This window comes from Ictidomys tridecemlineatus, chromosome 4 (assembly GCF_052094955.1).
Source record: "Ictidomys tridecemlineatus isolate mIctTri1 chromosome 4, mIctTri1.hap1, whole genome shotgun sequence".
Classification (NCBI taxonomy): Eukaryota; Metazoa; Chordata; class Mammalia; order Rodentia; family Sciuridae; genus Ictidomys; species Ictidomys tridecemlineatus.
Genome location: NC_135480.1, coordinates 22192140 through 22210392, shown reverse-complemented (window position 1 = coordinate 22210392; position 18253 = coordinate 22192140). Strand labels below are relative to the sequence as shown.

The 18253-nt window shown below is 54.1% G+C and overlaps 1 protein-coding gene across 6 annotated transcripts; it reads left to right on the top strand.

Moving 5' to 3' along the window:
* Positions 1-1051: 1051 nt before the first annotated feature.
* Positions 1052-17891, top strand: LOC101961547 (1-aminocyclopropane-1-carboxylate synthase-like protein 1). 6 transcript variants are annotated; one of them, XM_078046195.1, is made up of 16 exons: positions 1058-1630; positions 1952-2110; positions 3145-3435; positions 6323-6382; positions 8275-8345; positions 9877-9946; positions 10763-10829; positions 12179-12276; positions 12772-12849; positions 13562-13662; positions 14471-14560; positions 15853-15898; positions 16008-16149; positions 17120-17262; positions 17364-17517; positions 17610-17891. In XM_078046195.1, the coding sequence occupies exons 3-16, from the start codon at positions 3145-3147 to the stop codon at positions 17651-17653; spliced, it is 1455 nt and encodes a 484-aa protein (XP_077902321.1). In that variant the 5' UTR covers positions 1058-1630; positions 1952-2110; the 3' UTR covers positions 17654-17891. The 6 variants fall into 6 exon arrangements, with proteins under 6 accessions (XP_077902324.1, XP_077902322.1, XP_077902321.1 ...); XM_078046196.1 differs by lacking the exon at positions 1952-2110 and having other exon boundaries at positions 1057-1630; XM_078046194.1 differs by having other exon boundaries at positions 1058-2110.
* Positions 17892-18253: the final 362 nt, after the last annotated feature.

Sequence of the window (18253 nt, the reverse complement as noted above, 5' to 3'; positions counted from 1 at the left end):
AAAGTTACTGAGTGGCAAGGACAAAGTGAAGACAGGGAGTGGCCAGATGACGATGTTCCCAACCACACCTGTGTGGAGGGAGTCTGCTTATTTCCTTTCCCAAGAAAAGGAGACTTTCCTGTTGAAATCCCTCAGAGAGGAGTGACTCTATCTGCTTGATGCACCCAGGGCCAGAGTATTCAGGGTTCAGGTAGAGGTCAGAAAACATTGCATCAACGAGTGGCAGGCCAGCATATGCCTCCTCAAAATATAGATTGTAGGGCTGAAGTCATTAAGAAGTAGATGCTGGAGAGCTCGCTGCCCTCCCTCTATTTGCCTAAATGCAGGACACAGATTTACAAAGACAAGGTCCCCCTCCCTTCTACAGGGAGAAGGACAGTAACCACTGCAGGCACTTTGAACTCCCATTGGCTGAGAGATGGTGCTACAGGAATCTACATTAACTATACCAGAGGTGAATGCCTGTAATCCCAGAGGCTGAGGCAAGAGGACAGAGAGTTCAAAGCCAGCTCCAGCAACTTAGGGAGACTGCCAAGCAAGGCGTGAGACTGTCTCAAAATAAAATATAAAAAAGGGCTCGGGTAGGCTGAGATTGTGGCTCAGGGGTAGAGTGCTTGCCTAGCAGGGAGGCATTGGGTTCCATCTTCAGCACCGCATAAAAATAAATAAAAATGAAGGCATTGTGTCCATTTGCAACCAATAGGTAGTTTTAAAAAGCCAGGGCTGGAGATGTGGCTCAGTGGTGAAGCGCCCCTGGGTTTTCTCTCTCATCCACGCTCCCCCCCACGCCCTCTCTCTCTCTTTGCCTTTTCTAAAGTGCAGTTTAAAGAGTCCTTTTCCTTTGTCATGTCTCTAAAATTCCGTTTTTTGTTGCATTCCTTGGGTGGCTCGCGTTTGTCTACTAAGTACAATGTCAACAAACTTCGGTTTTTCTCTTGTTGAACAACCTTCTTTGCCCGCTTCCGTTTCTTCCTTCTTTTCCTCCCTCTCTTCCTTTCTTTCAGCAGGAGTCTGTTCCCACTAAGGACCTAGGGGGCTGAGGAAACCCCACACAGATCTGTCACGCGGCTGGGAGGCGCAGGAGGAAGGAGGTTTTCATGATGCGCCTACCATAATTCGGGGAGGACGTTTCGTGGGTCGCGACATTTGCCAAGAAACGCCTCTGTGCCGCTAAACGCCTCAGGGAACCGGGGGACTAGGGCGGGATGCCGCAGGTGGCGCCCCACGTGCCAGCGTGGATGGATCTGCTCCAGCGTCGCGCGCGCGGGCCACCGAGGGCGGAGGTGGGAGTCGGCGGCCCGCCCCTTCCTGGAGTAGGTCTGTCCCTTCCCGGTGTCCAGCTGCTCCTCAGCCTCTCGCCGCCCATAGAGCCGTGCGGGGGAGGCCTGGACTCGGCGGAGCGCCCACCTGTGCGGCCATCGCCGCTCCGGCCCCACCGAGGGTGCCTCCCGCCGGCGTCGCGAGGGGGCGAGCTGCGCGGAGCAATCCCGGAAGCCCGGCCCAGGTGCTGGGTCCCGGTCCCCGAGGCCCGCAGCCGTCTTCCCCGCGCGGGAAGCTCGGGAGGGCGTTTTCCCCGCAAAGAAAACGGACACGGATCGCGAGTCCGCCCCGCGCCAGCGCCGGTCTCCAAGTAGGTGCCACCCGCCGCTTTGCAGAGGAGGACGCGGCGGGGCCTCTGGGCGCTGAAGCCCCGGGCACTGGTCGCGCTTCCTTTTCCTGGAAAAGCCCCGGCCGCCCCCGCCCTGCAGGGCGCCCCACCAGAGGGGTTCCCAGAGCTGATCCCGCGCGGGTAACCACAGTCTGTCCTGGGACTCGCTGGACGCGGAGAACCGGCCCTGCGCTCCAGGACGGCTGGGACAGGAAAACGGGCGGCCCCAGGCCCCAGGCTGTGCAGCTGACCAGGCCACCACCCACCGCGCTGTCCTTCCTCAGACCCCTTTGTCTGGTCTAGGGAAGCTCCTCCGTGAGCCCCGCCAACTGGGGGAGGAGCCCGAGAAGACATCATTCCCAAACCAAAATTAAACCACGGAGGGCACCATGGTCTCTGGGTTGCCCACGGATCACCCGTCATTTGATGTCAGGAGGCTTATACTTTAGGACGGGAACATAGGTGAGGACTATTTATTATCTAAGGACCCATATTCTATAGAACTGTGGCCTTGAGCCAGGATTTGGTCTAAGACCTTGATCCCCTGACACCCTCACTGGTGTCCAGTGAGGTGGCTGCTGGTACAACCACTGTGCACATGAAACTGGCTCAGAGAAGTGGAGGCGCTCACCTCTGCTGGTAGCAGGACCCTTTCCTGGTGCCCCTTCCTGCTTCCAGCATGAAGACCTGGACCTGGGCCTCTGCCCTTGTTGGAGACTCCTACCCCTCCTTCCCCTCAGTTCCCATCACCATCTGCTCCAGACACCAATAATCCCATCCCACCCTTTCCACCACAGGACATCTAGACTCCCTGGCAGTGATGTGTGCGGAGAATTTTAGCCTGGATGATGATGATGATGATGATGATGATGATTTTGTGACGAGGGATTGAACCCAGGGGCTCTTCACCGCTGAGTCACATCCCCAGCTCTTTTCATTTTTTACTTTGGGACAGGGTCTCATTCAGTTCTGAGGGCCTCACTGAGATGCTGAGGCTGATTTTGAACCTGTGATCCTCCTGCCTCAGCTTCCTGGGCCACTGGGATGACAGGACTGTGCCACTGCACCCAGCTTAACCTGCAGTTTGGCGACCCCTTAGGCTGGACAAGAAAAAACGTACGCAGAAATGAAATGAGCCAAAGCGGCAATCTATTGAAATGACTCAGGTGTAGCCAGCACAGGCCCTGGCTCACTACATGTCCTTAACAGATTCTGCTCCTTGGAGTGGTGGCACATATGGTTGCAGCTAGTTAGGGACACAGGAAGTGCTGAGTGCATGAACTTAAAGGAAGGGGCAGATGACCAGTGGGTGTAGCAGGAGGATCACTTGGGCCCAAGTGTTTGAGACCAGCCTGGACAACACAGGGAAACCCTGTTGCAAAATAAAGTGAGGTGGGGCGGGGATGGGGGCGGGGATGGTGACTGACTGTTTTTCTGGGTGGTGCTCCCCAGGGCCTTGAGCAGCCCTGGGCACTGAGCGCTTCTGTCTTTTGCAGATGTTCCCCCTTCCTCAGAAGGAATGCAGGGAGCCTGCCACCTGTCTGGGCTCGGCCTCCACCCAGGACATGGGCCGATACTGTCAGGGTGACGTGGAAGGAGAATGCTCCAGAAGAGCAGAGCTGAAGCTGCCGGAGCTCTGTGGAGTTGGTGATCCCATCGCCATGTTCTCCTCTGCCAGCTCCTGCCTGTCCTCCAGAGGCAGAGTCATCAAATGGTTCTGGGACTCGGCGGAGGAGGGCTACAGGACCTACCACAGGGATGAGTATGACGAGGACAAGAACCCCAATGTGAGCAAAGCCCTTCCCAGGCCCAAGAGGGAACTGCGGGGCGGGTACCTTCCTTGACTGCTGGGCAGCACCCAGCTGGCACCTGTAGGGGAAAATCACGGTCCTCTGCCTCCAGGAGGGCTTCTGATGGAGGTCCTAGAGGTCCATAAGCAGGGGCCTATTATAGTGACCCCCCATTTATAATTAAGGGGACAGAGACTTTGAAGGAAGAGTTCAAGAGCTGTAGAGTGATCCTGCGTGGATAGCCTGACAACCATTCACCTTGATTTTGTTTTCTTTTTGTGGGGCTGGGGTTAGGATCAAGCTCTCCCTCATGCCAGGCAAGTGTTCAACCCCAGAGCTGCATCGCCACCCCCAACCCTTCAACTCTGGAGCTAGGACAGAGCTGGGTTCAGTGCAAGATGGTTCCGTTTCTTTCATTCTCTGCTCATCTCCAAAATAGGGTAATTATACCTGCTGCAGAAGAGTGGAGATTAAATGGGATTTATGATGGGATTAGCCCAGGACTTGCTCTGGGGTACAGGGAATAAATGTTGCTGCTATTATAGTGATATTATCTGCCCAATTATTATGAGGTATTACTAACTACCGTTAGTAATACCTGCACAGATCAGAGAGCTGTACAAATTACTCTTTAATAATCTTTACTTCTTCAGCAGCTTCAGGTACCAGCCGCTCTTGTAGGTGCTGGCATTTTTAACAGTGAGCAAGAACAAAGTTTTTCTCTTCTATGCATTTATGTTCTGGGTGGGAGACAGCGGACAGACAAAAGCATCTCTATATAATATAAGGCTAAAATAGCTGTAGAGAAAAATAAAGCAGGTGAAGTGGATAGAGAATGGTGTTAATGTTGCTATTGAATAAAAGTGGCCACAGGAAGCTACTTTAATAAGGTGACATTTGGACAGAAACCAGAAAAAAAAAAAAAAGGGTGAGAGGTGGTATTAGCTATCAATTGCTGTAACAAATTCCTTCAAATCTCAGAAATTCAGGTAGGAAGAGTTTCAGTTTCTGGAGTCCTGGTGGGTGCCTCACAGTCAAGATCTTCTGTGGAGTTGCCCTGAAGCTGGGGCTGTGGTGACATCTCCCGGGGGAGGGACAGAGAGAGGGTGGGGAGGTGCCATTTGCAAGCTCACTCACCTGGTGACTGGAGGGCCTCACTTCCCTCTACAGGGTCTTTCCCACCAGCCCACTTCCTACCTGGCAGCTGCTTTTCCAGGGCAAAAGACCTGGGAGAATGGGGCCAGGTGTTCCCAAGATGAAGCCACAGATTCGGTATTACCCAATCTCAGAAGTGGCATCCCGTCATGTCTGCATGTTTTATTTTGATCATCAGAGATGAGTCGCTAGGTCCAGCCCACATTCAAGGGTGTGAACAGCAGGAGGTGGGGATCCCTGGGAGGCACTGTAGAGGCTGCTCACCAACGGGAGTGAGCCATGTTGTACCTGGGGAAGAGCCCAGAGGGGAACCATGCTGGATGGTTCAAGGGACAGAAAAGGGACCATTGGTCTGCAATGAAGCTGTGAGGTTTGAAGGTCATGAGGTAGGTGTGGTCATAGGTCCCATGGGTGTCACGGACCACTGTGAGCCTTCTCATTTTGGATCAAGTGGGCCAGGAGGTGCTGCAGGAGATGCGATATGGCCTGATTTCTGTTTTTAAGAGATGCCTTGGACTGTGCATGAGGCTGGATGATAGGTGAGGGAGTGGGGAGGACAGGAAGTGGAGAAGCTGGCGGGGTGATGGGGTTGGGCCAGGATCTCTGCAGTGGAGCTTGGAAGGCAGAGCTGTCAGGGTTTGCGTGTGCATTGGCTGTTTGTCCCCCAGGGGGAGATCACAGCCCCTTAGGTGTCTTCATCTCTGCTCATTCCAGGTCTATGTTTCATCTTTCCTTTTCCTTTACTCCCTTTGCCCCTCTTAATTTGGAAGTCGGGAGTCAGCAGGGTGGGAGTCAGCATTGAGTCCCTGGGGATTCTAAGGGAGAGCTTGGGCTGGGCCTTGCATCATATCTCTCCTATGAGAATAAAGGCCTTCTGCAGTGGGGATCAGGTGTTGGCTGGGTCTCCAGGGGGAACATTTACACTGACACGAGGCCGTTCTTTATCTGTGGGGAGGTTACTGGGGACAGAACCCAGGCTACATCCCCAGCCTATGAGGGCTCATTTTTTTGGGGGGGGTACGAGGATTGAGCTTAGGGGTGCTTAACCACTGAGCCATATCCCCAGCCCTATTTTGTCTTATTATTTAGAGACAGGGTCTCACTAAGTTGCTTAGGGCCTCTCTAAGTTGCTGAGGCTGGTTATGAACCATGATCTTCCTGCCTCAACCTCCCAAGCTGCTGGGATTACAGGTGTGTGAAGCTGCTGGGATGACAGGTGTGTGTCACTGCAAGTGGCCGAGGGCTCATCCTTTTGACCTCCACCTGGTTTCTGATCCTGGAGAACATGGTTCTGTGTGTACATTCTTTCATCCTATAAACATGTATGGATTCCTGCTAAGCGGCTGAGAGATACTATAACGTCCTGGGTGAGCATCTGCCTTTGGGAGTTCGCCTGCAGCAGGGGAGTAGAGCATAGACTTCTGTCCCCATGGCCTGGAGCAAAAAGTCAGCAGTGCTCTAGAGGGTGACAGATCAAGAGCCATGGAACCCCAGAGAAGAAGAAGCCCTTCTAGGTGGGATTGCGGGGCAGGCTCCTGGAGGAGATGGCACTTGAGCAGAACTTAGAAATGGGAAGAGAGAGCCTGGGGCCAAGGGGGCAGGGATGGAGTGAGACCGGGAGGGGTGGCGGGAGCGCAGGGTGGCAGAGCTCCCCATTGCTGACCCTGTGGGCTCCTTTCGCGGGCACTCCTCTGCCATGCTCACGTGGCCCCGTTCCTCTCCTCTCCAGGGCATCATTAACTTGGGCACCAGTGAGAACAAACTCTGCTTTGACCTGCTGTCCAGGCGGGTGAGTCCAGGGGATCCCTTCTTTGGAACACTTGTCCCTAAAGGACCTGCTGTGGCCTCTTGGCCTGGCCAGGGAGTCAGGGGACCCAGGTTGCCTTGGGAACCACTTTCTGGGTGATCTAGGCCCATCTCTTCCCTGAGATCCTCATTCTTCATCAGTTCAGGCTCTGCCCCTTTGGTCCCTCCTGCTGTGTTGGGTCCCTCACTCCAGGGGACTCAGTGCCCTGCTTTTTTTGTTTGTTTGTTTGTTTGTTTGTTTTTGCACCAGGGATTGAACCCAGGGTGCTTAACCACTGAGCCACATCCCCAGCCCTTTTTATATTTTATGTAGAGATATAACTCGCTGAGTTGCTTAGGGCCTTGATGAGTTTCTAAGGCTGGCCTTGAACTCTCAATCCTGCCTCAGCCTCCCGATTAGAGGCATGTGCCACTGTGCCCTTCAGGGGAACCCAAAGTCCTGATTCATGACTTTGGCAATTTCAAGCTCCAGGTGTGCCATCCTGGCTCAGCAGGATTGGAAGAGAGATATGGTGGCCCAAGCTCATTTGTATTCCCACCATATGGAACGTGACCCCAAGAGTGGGGTGGCAGCACAGTGCAGGACAAGCGGGAAGTGACTATGTGCACGTCCTCATTCCCTTGCTTTTATAATTCTTTGCTTGGTCTATTTTAAATTATTTCTCAAAAGACTGTTTCCGGGCTGGAGTTGTGGCTCTGTAGTAGAGCTTGGACCTTGCCCGTGTGAGGCTCTGGGTTTGACCCTTAGCACCACATAAAAATAAATACAAGTATTGTGTCCATCTACAACTTAAAAAAAAATGACTGATTCCAGCATAGCTTGCAGCATTCCTGGAAATCTGGGAAGTTCCTGGATGTCATAATCCAGTTCCTTGAGCAGGGGGTCTCCAGTTGGAGCTTGGGTTTGTGGAGGCAGCAATGCTTCCCCAGAGGACAGCTTTCCAAAGGAGAAAAATCCAAGCCGCCGGGGGTGGGTTGTAGGGAGGGTCTCAAACCGGTTTTCCCTAAAGCCAGCTCTTCCTGAGACAGCTCAGCACTGAAAAAAAATAGAAGCCGAGTCACATATGTAATTTGAAATTTTCTATTAAAAAGCTAAAAGAAAGCTTGGTAAAATGAATTTAATAATTTATTTCATTCACATGGTGTAACTAAGACATGACCATTTCACCATGTAATCAATAGAACGACTGTCAACATAGTTTACATACTTCCTCATAGTAAGTTTTCAAAATCCAGTGTCTCATTTAGACTCACCACGGACCAAGAGTTCAGAAGCCACAGTGGGCCATGGGGACATGTGGGACCAGCTCTGAGGGATGCCAGGAGGAGGGAAATGGCTGGACACGTGGCTGATCCCATTCCTCTGCTCCCACCACCCAAGGACCCTGCGTTATTAGTCCTTCTTTGACATTTGGCCTGTGATGCCCTAGAGGTCTAACCAGCACCTGGTCACAGAGGTGATGGTCCAGAAAATGCCACCTTTTCCACAGCGTGATACTAAGCCAAACCTGCCAGAGAACAAGTGGTCTTGAGTCCTTCTAGAAGTTGGAGCCAAGACCGAGGTGACAGCACCCTGCTCCCTCTCCTGGCACTGTCTGTGCAAGCCACACCTTTTTTTTTTTTTTTTTTTTTTTGTGGCAATGTTGTATGAAGAGACTCGACCAGAGTCCAGATTTCTGGGTTTGGGTCTCAGCTGTGCCACTGAATGGCTGTGGGACCTTGGCAGAGTCACCTCACTTTTTTGATCCTCAATATCTTCATCTGCAAAATGGGCATGGGACATGCTGTCCCTCTGGGGTTTCTCTGGGACCTGCTGCTGTGTGGAAGCAGGAGGCAGTGGGTCCCTCAGCCCCTCCCTCTCCTCTTTGTCCCCAGCTGACTCAGAGTGACATGCTGCGAGTGGAGCCGCCCCTGCTGCAGTACCCTGACTGGAGGGGGCACCTGTTGTAAGTACTGCTGTGGGACAGTGGATCTCAACATGGGCGGTTTTGCTCCCCCAGGGATGTTGGGCAAGGCCTGGACACAGGTTGGAGGGTCATAACTTGGAGGTGGAGATGCTCCTGGCCTTCAGTGGGTAGAGGTCAATGTCTTGGCTGGGCACAGAATCACGAGCCACCACACACCTTGTAGATTCAAACAGCAATTCTTTATTCCCGAACTCACACCGGCCTCTACACACGTTCTGGGGAAATCCAAATTCTGCCCGCCAATTCATGTTCCAAAATACTTTCTGAATTCCATGAGAACTCAATGGGAACTCAGGCAGCAGGAACGCCCTACTCCCAGCAAGAATAACCTTCAACCTGCAACTTCCCTAAACACGGATTATCTTAAACCAGAACGCCCTAAACCCATGGAGCTGGATACTTCCTCAAACCTGCAGGATACACCTTAAACCTGGATCCACCCTGGTCCTTGAGCAGGGTCACCTTTCTCAAAGACACAGGCAATGTCCATTTAACATGGGGTATGCTGGCAAGGAAATTTCGATGCGTCATTCCTACTTGGCAATGGCCCTCAGCAGGTAGAGGCCAGAGATGCTGTTAGACCTACTATGCACAGGACTGCTTCCCCAACAAAGAATTGTCCAGCTCCAAATATCAGGGGTGGCAGGTGGAGAGAGCCTGCTGAAGGCCAAGGGCCGAGTCCTGGAGGCCTGGAGATCCTGGGGTTCCCTGCCTGTCCCCTCGCAGCTCAGGAGCTCCCAGTTTGGTTTCCATGAACCTGGTCTGACGTACAGGCAGGGCCTTTGGGTGAGGAGCCTGTTCTTCTTGTCAGTAGCTGATAGAAGCCAGATCCCATGTCGGGCAACACTGATGCTTGGCTCTACTGCCTGAGCAGACACCAGGGACCAGAGGAGAGGGGTTCAGTGGCTGAAGACTTGATCCCAAGACTGATTCCATGTTCTTAAACACAGTGGTTAGCGTGCTGAGCCTGGAGACAGGCCGCTGGGCTTGGGCTTGTGTTCTGTAGTTAACAGCAAGTGGCTCCATTTCTTCAGACCAGTTCTCTTTTGTGCTGGGGATTAAACCCAGTGACCTTTAACCATTGAACTGCATCCCCAGTCCTTTTTATATTTTATTATGAGGCAAGGTCTCACCAAATTTTTGAGGATTTCACTAAATTGCTGAAGCTGGCCTTGAATTTGAAATCATCCTGCCTCAGCCTCCTGAGTTTCTGGGATTACAGTGGCTAAACCTATTTCTTTGTCTGTAAAATGGAAATATTAATAATTATAGTGTTCTGTTCTCAAAATAACATCTGGGTGTAGGATAAATGTAGAACCACAGGGAAAGAAAACTCAGCACATGTGGGAGGGCACCTGGGAGTGAGGACAGGTGCAGAGCATAATGCCCATGTGGGACATGAGGGGAGAATAATGGCAGGGGCCTGAGAACTCCCCAGAGGAGCTTTGGGGTGGCCAGTGGTTTGAGGACCTTCTGGTAAGCACGGGCTATCTGTCTGTCTGATCTCTAGCCTCCGGGAGGAAGTGGCTAAGTTCCTGTCTTACTACTGCAAGAGCCCAGCACCCCTCAAAGCAGAGAATGTGAGTAGCCCCCTCCTCTGCTCGTTCCTGCCCTTTTGCTCTGCTCCCACTCTTGGCTGGCCAAGGACAAGGTGGGTGGGGATCAGCCTGTTTTTTTAAAAAATGTTTTTTAGTGTAGATGGACACAAGACCTTTTTTAAAAAATTTATTTATTTTTAGGTGGCAATGGGGATCGAACCCAGTGCCTCACGCTTGCTAGGCAAGTGCTCTACCATTGAGCCCCAGCCCCAGCCCAGCCGTCAATCTTGATTAGGTTCAAAACAGAATGAGCAATGCCTGCTCCCTTCTTGACCCCTGACCCTAGATGCGTTTTAAAAATTTTTAGGTTTTGGTATTGGGGATTGATCCCAGGGTGCTACGTCCCCAGCCTTTTTTATTTATTACTTTTATTTCGAGACAGGGTCTTGCAAAGTTGCTTAGGGTCTCACTGAATTGCTGAGGCTGGCCTCATCTTATGATCTTCCTGCCTCAGTCCCCAAGTTGCTGGGATTGCAGACGTGCACCACTGCACTCAGCTGCCCTAGATATTTAGAGTTGGGGTAGAATCTCTGCCCCACATTGTGCTGTGAGCCCTCTTGGCCCCCTCACCTTCAGGCAAGACCCTCTGAGTGACCGGCTCCTGGGTCTTGCTCAGGTGATGCAGAGCAGGGTGCCCTCAAATGACTTTGGCTGTAGGGGAGGAGGGTGTTTGTCTAGACAGAGCCCCAGGATGCTGAGGGGGAACCTGACTGTCTTCTGTGCTGAACTGGGACAGAGGCTATGGGTTTTCACTCCCTCTTGGAACTCCGTCATCCTGTCCCTTTATGTCACCCCCAGGTGGTGGTTCTGAATGGCTGTGCCTCTGTCTTCTCTGCTCTGGCCACGGTGCTGTGCGAGGTGGGGGGTAAGTGAACTCAGGGTCTGCTCTGAACTGGGGTCTACACAGCAGGACCCCCAGTTGTCTGGCCTCACGGGCTGCCCAATGTGCTTAGAATAGAATACAGGAGGCCACTGAGGTCTTACATCAATGGCTTGAGGAGACTCCCAGGGCGTGGCCATACCAGGGGGGGGTGGAGGAGCTGGCTCTGGGCTTTCTGCCTCCTCCTGTGACACCATGGCCCAGAGCAGGAGGAACAGGAGGAGGTTACCTGGTGCCATCTCTTTTACATCGGGGGAGGGGAGTGGGGGAGAACTTCCCAGAAGGGTCTCCACAGAGCCCCTTTGTACTGACCTACAATGACTGAACCCATTGCCAGAGCAGTCCTGGGGCAAAGGGGAGGAGGGAGCCAAACTTAGTTTGTCCCCGACGGCTGGGGAAGGCCTGCCATCCCCTCGTGTCTTAGCAAGGAGGGACACTGGGATGGCCGTTGAGTAGGCACCAGCCAGGCCTGCTGCACAAGCCGTGCTCTTAAGACCTGGCCTTGGTCAGGGGTGTCTGTTGCCAGGGACAGAGGCCTGTTCACCATGGCTTCACCAATACTGGTAATGGCCGGGGTCTATTGACCACGTTCTACATTCCAGGCCTTGGCATAAGGCTCCACACATCCATAATATCTCATTTAACCCCACAGTGTCCCAGGGAGGTTGGTTCTATGGCAAACCCATTCTATAGGTGAGGATCCTGGGGCCCAGAGGTTAAGGAACTGTCACAGAGAAAGAGATAGTCACCAGGAAGATCTCTGGTCAGAATATAATAGGCAGTTGCCAACCCTTTCTAGAATAATCAAAGCAAGGGACCTTCCCAACAAAAGTTCAGCACAGTCCCCAGCATAGTAAGTGCTCAGCAATGTTAGTCATTAATTGCAAAAGATCTTGACTTACAGGTTTTCGCCTTGACCATGGTGTGAAGGTGTGTACAGTCAGTGGGAACTGTACTTCAGATTTTGAACTATGGACCTTGTCCTTGCTGGCGGTATGTGCTATGCTGGGCAGTGGAGTGAGCCCAGCTCCCAGGCAGCCACGAGATCATGGACCCCACACATGGGCCATGTGGCTAAGCTGGGAGGTTTGGCAGGTCAGGTGGATTAAATGTATCTTTGACTTAATGACATTTTGGACTTACGTGGACTTATCCTAACAGAACCCCCATAAGCACAGGAGCACCTGTATTAGGAAGGGGACCAATGTCAGTGGGCTGAGTTTAGAGTTTTGGGAATTGAGCTGGAACGTGTTCCAGATGATCCTCTAGGATGCCCAGGGGGTCAGGGGTGTTGCAGCCAGAGGATGACAGGTCCTGCCTCTTCCTGTCCCCAGAGGCTTTCCTGATCCCCACCCCTTACTACGGAGCCATCACACAGCATGTCTATCTCTATGGCAACGTCCGACTGGCCTATGTCTATCTGGACAGTGAGGTGAGAGTTCCTGCGTCCCAGGTGGGCCGGGGCCTTCCCCTGGCCAGGGGTCTCCTGGGCCTGAATTGTGGGTGGGCACGGGAGGAAGTCCATGCCGAGGGCTCTGGAGCTGCTGTGGAAAGGGCTTGGAGCCCTCCATTGCCACATGGCTGCCTGTGCCTGGGTCCTGGAGGGTCCCCTGCTCTAGGCTCTAAGATTCCTGGGGTCCACACAGAAGACAAGAACCAGCCACCAAAATAAGGGTGATGGACAAGGGACAGAGACCTTTCCATGGAAGCCCTGGGATCCTACCAGAGGACCCCTGCGGGCCTCTGCTGGAAACCTGAGAGCCATAAGAGGTGTCCCTGCTGTGACTTGTGGATGGAGGACAGGAAGAGGAAGTGGCCCCACCTGTTTTCCAGGGACTGATCTGAGGCGATGGGGGGTAGGGACCTGAGAACTCAGGGTTGGGGGGTCCCTGAATTTGGCTGGAGACGTTGGTGGGTCTTCTTCCAGGTCACCGGGCAGGACACACGCCCCTTCCAGCTCACGGTGGAGAAGCTGGAGACGGCCCTGCAGGGAGCTAGATCTGAGGTCTGCAGATGAGTCCAACCAGGGCTGGGAGTGGGTGGGTCTGGACACAGCCTGGACCCCTCTTCCCGTGGCTCATCTCCTGAGAGCTGCTTGGTGGCCATGATGGGGACACATGGTAGTGTGGTAGCACAGAACCTGGAGCTTCTGCCCATTGGAACAAGACCCTCATGCCTCTGTGTAGAGAGTCAACCCGGGAGCTTCGTGGAACGTGCCCCCTCTCCCCACTGCCTCTGACTCGGCTTCTAGGGGTCAAGTATGGAGCTGGGGGACTGTGGGTTAGTGAGTCTCCTGAGAGGTGGAGGGGTGGTCCTGTTCACTTAGAGGGGATTGAAATGCAGAGGGCCCCCTTCTCTGGTGGCTCTTTTTTGTCCGCTTTTCAACCGTCTGTCTACTTGGGTGATTTTACCTTGGACCTTAGAGCGGTCACGTGTTCACTGTAGGAAAGTTGAAAGTTGCACCCGTGCCCTTGAGTTTTGCAACACAGGCCCTCTCCTGGCTCGTGGGCACATGCCCCTCTGTGCTCTGTGTTGGTTTCCTTGTCACAGTCAGCCCGATGCTGCAGATGTCATTCTGTGTCCTACTATGCTTCAGTGGGTCCTGACCATGTTCCCAGGACACTCACTTCCCTGGGAGCCACCAGGGATCAGCCCCATCTAGTGGGTCTGCCTGGCCTTGGGGAGGAGCTGAGGTCTCTGCCTGTGGATGGTTTCAGGGTGTCAAGGTCAAGGGCCTCATCCTCATCAACCCCCAGAATCCTCTGGGGGACATCTACTCCCCGGGAGAGCTGCAGGAGTTCCTGGGATTTGCCAAGAGGTGAGTAGGTCCTGGGTCCATCCAGGCTCTGGGGTGGGCTCTGCTGTACCCCACCGCGGGCTTCTACCTGCCTTGGCCTCTCCCTGGCAGCGCAGCAGTGAGAGGGTAGGGCTTTGCTGGATGCCATTTCTCTCTGTTCCATGTTATTTCTAAAATTAAGCTCTTTGTTGTTGTGGAGGTGCTAGGGATTGAACCCAGGGCCTTACACGTGCTAGGCAAGTGCTCCACCACTGAGCTTCATTCCAGCCCTTTTCAAATCTTTATTTTGAGACAGGGTCTGGCCAAGTTGCCCAGGTGGACCTTGAACTTGCCTCCTCCTGTCTCAGCCTCCTGGGTGCTGGGATTACGGGGGTTGCCACTGCACCCAGCGTCTCTTCCACGTGATAGTGATGGCTTCACTCACTGCACGGCCCAGCCCTTTGCTTGCTGTTTCTTTTAATCCTTATAACGACTCCATAAGAAATAGACACTTCATGATCCCAGCCCTGGGAGCCCTGGAGTGGACACGTCAAGAGTCGGGCCAGATTTGAACGTGGGTCCGTCTGCCTTGAGCCTCCTCCTTAACTGTTCCTCTCCAGGGAGGACCCGAGGTCAGGCTCTCCCTGACAGGGCTTCAAGCTCCTCTCCCCTTTGCTTTGTAAGGCTGCTTCCTGCTTGAGAAAATAGGCAAAAGGAGGGTGTTCCTGGGGAAAACGGGTCTGGACACCCTGGGTAGGCGGGTCCCTCTGGGCTGTGACACGCTGCTCCCTGGAGCACATGTGGCTGTAGCATGTGGCCCAGCTCTCCTCCCGCCCTCTGCTCGCGGCAGGCACTCGCTGCACGTGATCGTGGATGAAATCTACATGCTGTCCGTGTTCCAGGAGTCGCTCGAGTTCCGCAGCGTCCTGAGCCTGGAGAGGTGAGGCTGCTGGGCTCCGCTGACCGCCAGCCCCACTGGCCTCTCATGGCTGGACCCACAGGGTGTGACCTGGCCAGGGCCATGCTGCTCACACCTAGCTGACCCAATGGGTCCTTAGGCCCCAAGAAGGTGGTGGCTGGGCTGCATCCGTGGGTTTGAGATTGTTCTGTGGAGACCCTGAGACCTCCAACCCGGGGCCCTAGGACTCCAGAGGGCACATGGGAAACTGGCTGCTGGCCGTTCCTTCGTGTCCAGTGGAGCTGCGGTTCCTCCCCCCTCCCTCCATCCCTCCCTCCCTGCCTCCCTTCCTCCCTGCCTCCCTCCTTCTTCCTTCCTCTCATTCATGGAGCAAATAAGTGCTTTGGGCTGTTTAAATTCGTGGCCTTATCCATTAGATTGAGTCTGAGCACAGAATTTATAAACAAGATACCTTGGACACACTTGGACCAGATCGTCTGCAAAGTCTGTAATCTGACCCCGAGGCAGGATGACAGTTCCTGATGTTCCTACCGACTTTTCTGCCCTGCTGTGGCCTTTCTGTCACTTGTCTCTCAAAAGCTCTGTGAGGACGATGGCATGTGGAGTGTGACTCCCATTCATTTTATGCATCAGGAGAGTGAGACACAGAGAGAATAGAGATTTGCCCATGAGCCTTGGGTAGTCATGGGAACAATATCTATGGGGCGTCTCTCTGGGCCTGGCCCTGTGCTAGTGCTGGGGGACATCAGTGATCGACCAAGACCTTGGCCCTACTCATGTAGAACCTTTGATAAACCCCAAACCCTAGCAGCACATCACCCAGGTAGTCATTTTGACCTCGGTGGTGGCAAGTGCTAAATGGAGAATTCTGGGGAGCTCTGGGATGGCCTGCTGGGGTACCCCACTGGCTGGAGTGTGTTGGGAGGTCTTTGAGGAAGTGACCCTTGAGCTGTGTTCTAGATCAGAAGTTGGAAAATTTCTCCTCTGAGGGGCCAGATGGTACATAAATTTAAGGCTTCACAGGCCTCATGGCCTCTCGCTCAACTCTGTCGTGCACATTCTGTCAGCCAGTGAGCACGGCTCTGACCTGATGACTCGTTATTTAGGAAAACAGACCCCAGGTAGATTTTCCTGCAGGCTGTTGTTTGCTAACCCTGCTCTAAAGGATGCACAGGAATTGGTGGTTCTGAGAGATGGAAACAGGGCCAGGACCCAGGACCAGATCCGTGCATCCATCTCCTCATTCGTTCGTGGAAATGGGCCTGGGCGCCCTGGTTCTGGCTGCCTCTGTTCCCACACTGTGCCCTCTGTAGGCTGCCGGACCCCCAGAGGACCCACGTACTGTGGGGCATGAGCAAGGTGAGTGTCTGGCTGGCTCGGGGAGTCAGAGGGATGGGAGGCAGACAGGTGGGTGGAATCAGCTCTCTCTTTGGAGGGTGGCCACGGCCTAGGCTGTCTCATCTTGCAGGACTTCGGGATGTCCGGGCTTCACGTTGGCACACTGTACACAGAAAACCAGGACGTGGCCACCGCCGTGGCTTCCCTCTGTCACTATCACGGTCTCAGTGGCCTGGTCCAGTACCAGGTGGCACAGCTGCTCTGGGACCGAGGTGACTGCCTGGGTTTGGTGCCCTGAAAGGGGGAGGGGGAAAGGTTGTGGTCTGTCTGGGACCCACCAGGGATCAGTGGCTGTATCCTGCTTGCAGGTTCAGAAAGCCAGGTCAGATGGCAAAGGGAACTGCCATGGCCACCATTTACTGAGCCCTGCAGGTGCTCTTGCTGTGTCTAATTTGTAACTCCCCAGGACCCTAGAAGCTCAAAATCTTATATTTTCTTCATCATGAGGAAAAGAAAGGCCACATACCCCACCTCCACAGGAACACCTAACATTGTTAAAAACACAGGCGACGTCACCGGCTGAGCAGGAGGCAGAGCAGCTGGAACTCTCATGCATTGCTGCTGGGAATTCAGATGGTTCAGCCACTTTGACAGCCATTTGCCAGTTTCTCATAAAAACACTGACCAAGTCCCCCAGCCATCCCACCTCTAGATAGTGCACACACATGCACGCAAAAACCCACGTGGAAACTGAGCTGGAAACAATCTGGATGTTCTTCCCTAAGTGTTTAGGTACAGACACCACCACATGGGCACATCCTCGCCATGAAGTGCTTCTGCAATAAGATCCCAACAACACAGATTCGTCCTGGAGGTATTAGGCTGGTGAAGGAAGCTAGTCTCAATGGATTACATACCATAACGCTCCACTTCCTGGGCATTTTGCAAAAGGCAAACTAGGGTGATGGAAGCAGATCGGGTTGTGGGGCAGAGGCCAACGTGGCTGTAAGTGGCATGAGGGTGTTTTCTGGAGTGAGGGAACCATTTCTAATCCTGCCTACAGTGGTAGAGGGGGCCTTACAGGGACCCCTGAATGCCTGCCCCTCCTGATCCTCCCTCCTCCTCACCCCATCAGCCAGCCTGAAGGGCTCCATGGTCTCAGCAGCTGTGACCTTCTGCTCTTGAGACTAGCAGGGAGAGAGGGCTGAGGGAAGACCTCTCTTTGGTTGCCCTTTCACTCAGACTGGATCAACCGCGTGTACCTGCCTGAAAACCTTGCCCGGCTCAAGGCTGCCCACACCTACGTCTCGGAGGAGCTCAGGGCCCTGGGGGTCCCCTTCCTGAGTCGTGGGGCAGGTCTCTTCATCTGGGTTGACCTGAGGAAGGTGAGCTGGGGTGCAGGCTGGCGGGGCACAAGCCTTCCTCCAGCAGGTGAGAGGCCTGGGGGTCTCCTCTGTGTCCTGAGCCTCTACCCACCCCTTTCCAGTACCTGCGCAAGGCCACCTTTGAGGAGGAGATGCTGCTGTGGCGCCGTTTTCTGGACAATAAGGTGCTGCTGGTCTTTGGCAAGTTCTTTGAGTGTAAGGAGCCCGGCTGGTTCCGCGTGGTCTTCTCAGACAGGCCCCACCGGCTTCGCCTGGGTGAGCAGCCACCTGTCCCCGCCCCTCGCAAGGGTTTTCTGGTCCCCACCTGTGCAGCACCAGCGCTCACAGCCCTCACTTCTCCTTCTCAGGGATGCAGAGGGTCCGGCAGGTGCTTGAGAGCAACCCCAAGTGACAGAGGAAGCCCCTCCCTGGCAGGCCCGGGAGCCCAGGACCAGGGCAGATGGGCTGCTCAGTGTCTGGTCAGCAGCCACTGCCTCCCACCTGGACCACCTGGATCAGGGCTGCAAGACGGGCTGGACTTGCCCCGAGGACCTCTTTCCTGCCCGTCTGGGTGGCAGCAGGAGACTCCTTAAGCCGAGCTTCATCTTGGCCATTGCTGTCCCCTATTAAAGAACCTGGGACCCCCTAGACGTCTCTGTGTCTCTGTCGTGAGTCATTTGTGGAACAGGGGAGTGGAGAGGGCTCCTGGCCACCGCCCTCAGCTCCAGGAGGAGGGCAGAGCCCACAAGCCACCTGGACCTTCTTGGAGATGGCGTCTGCATGCTTCTTTGTTGCCAGGAAAACAAGCCAGAGGAGCAGTGCACACAGAGTACGCCAAGAAGGAAAAGGAAGTGACAACCTGCTAGGGGAAGGGGGCGAAGTCAGTCTGTTCAGATCTGAGCACATCAGGAACCTAGTAAGGTCTCATCTGGGGACCAGAGGACAGGACCCCAAGGTGGGAGTCAGGAGGGGCTTCTCAATGGGCATTGAAGTGGCCTCTCAGGATTGGGGA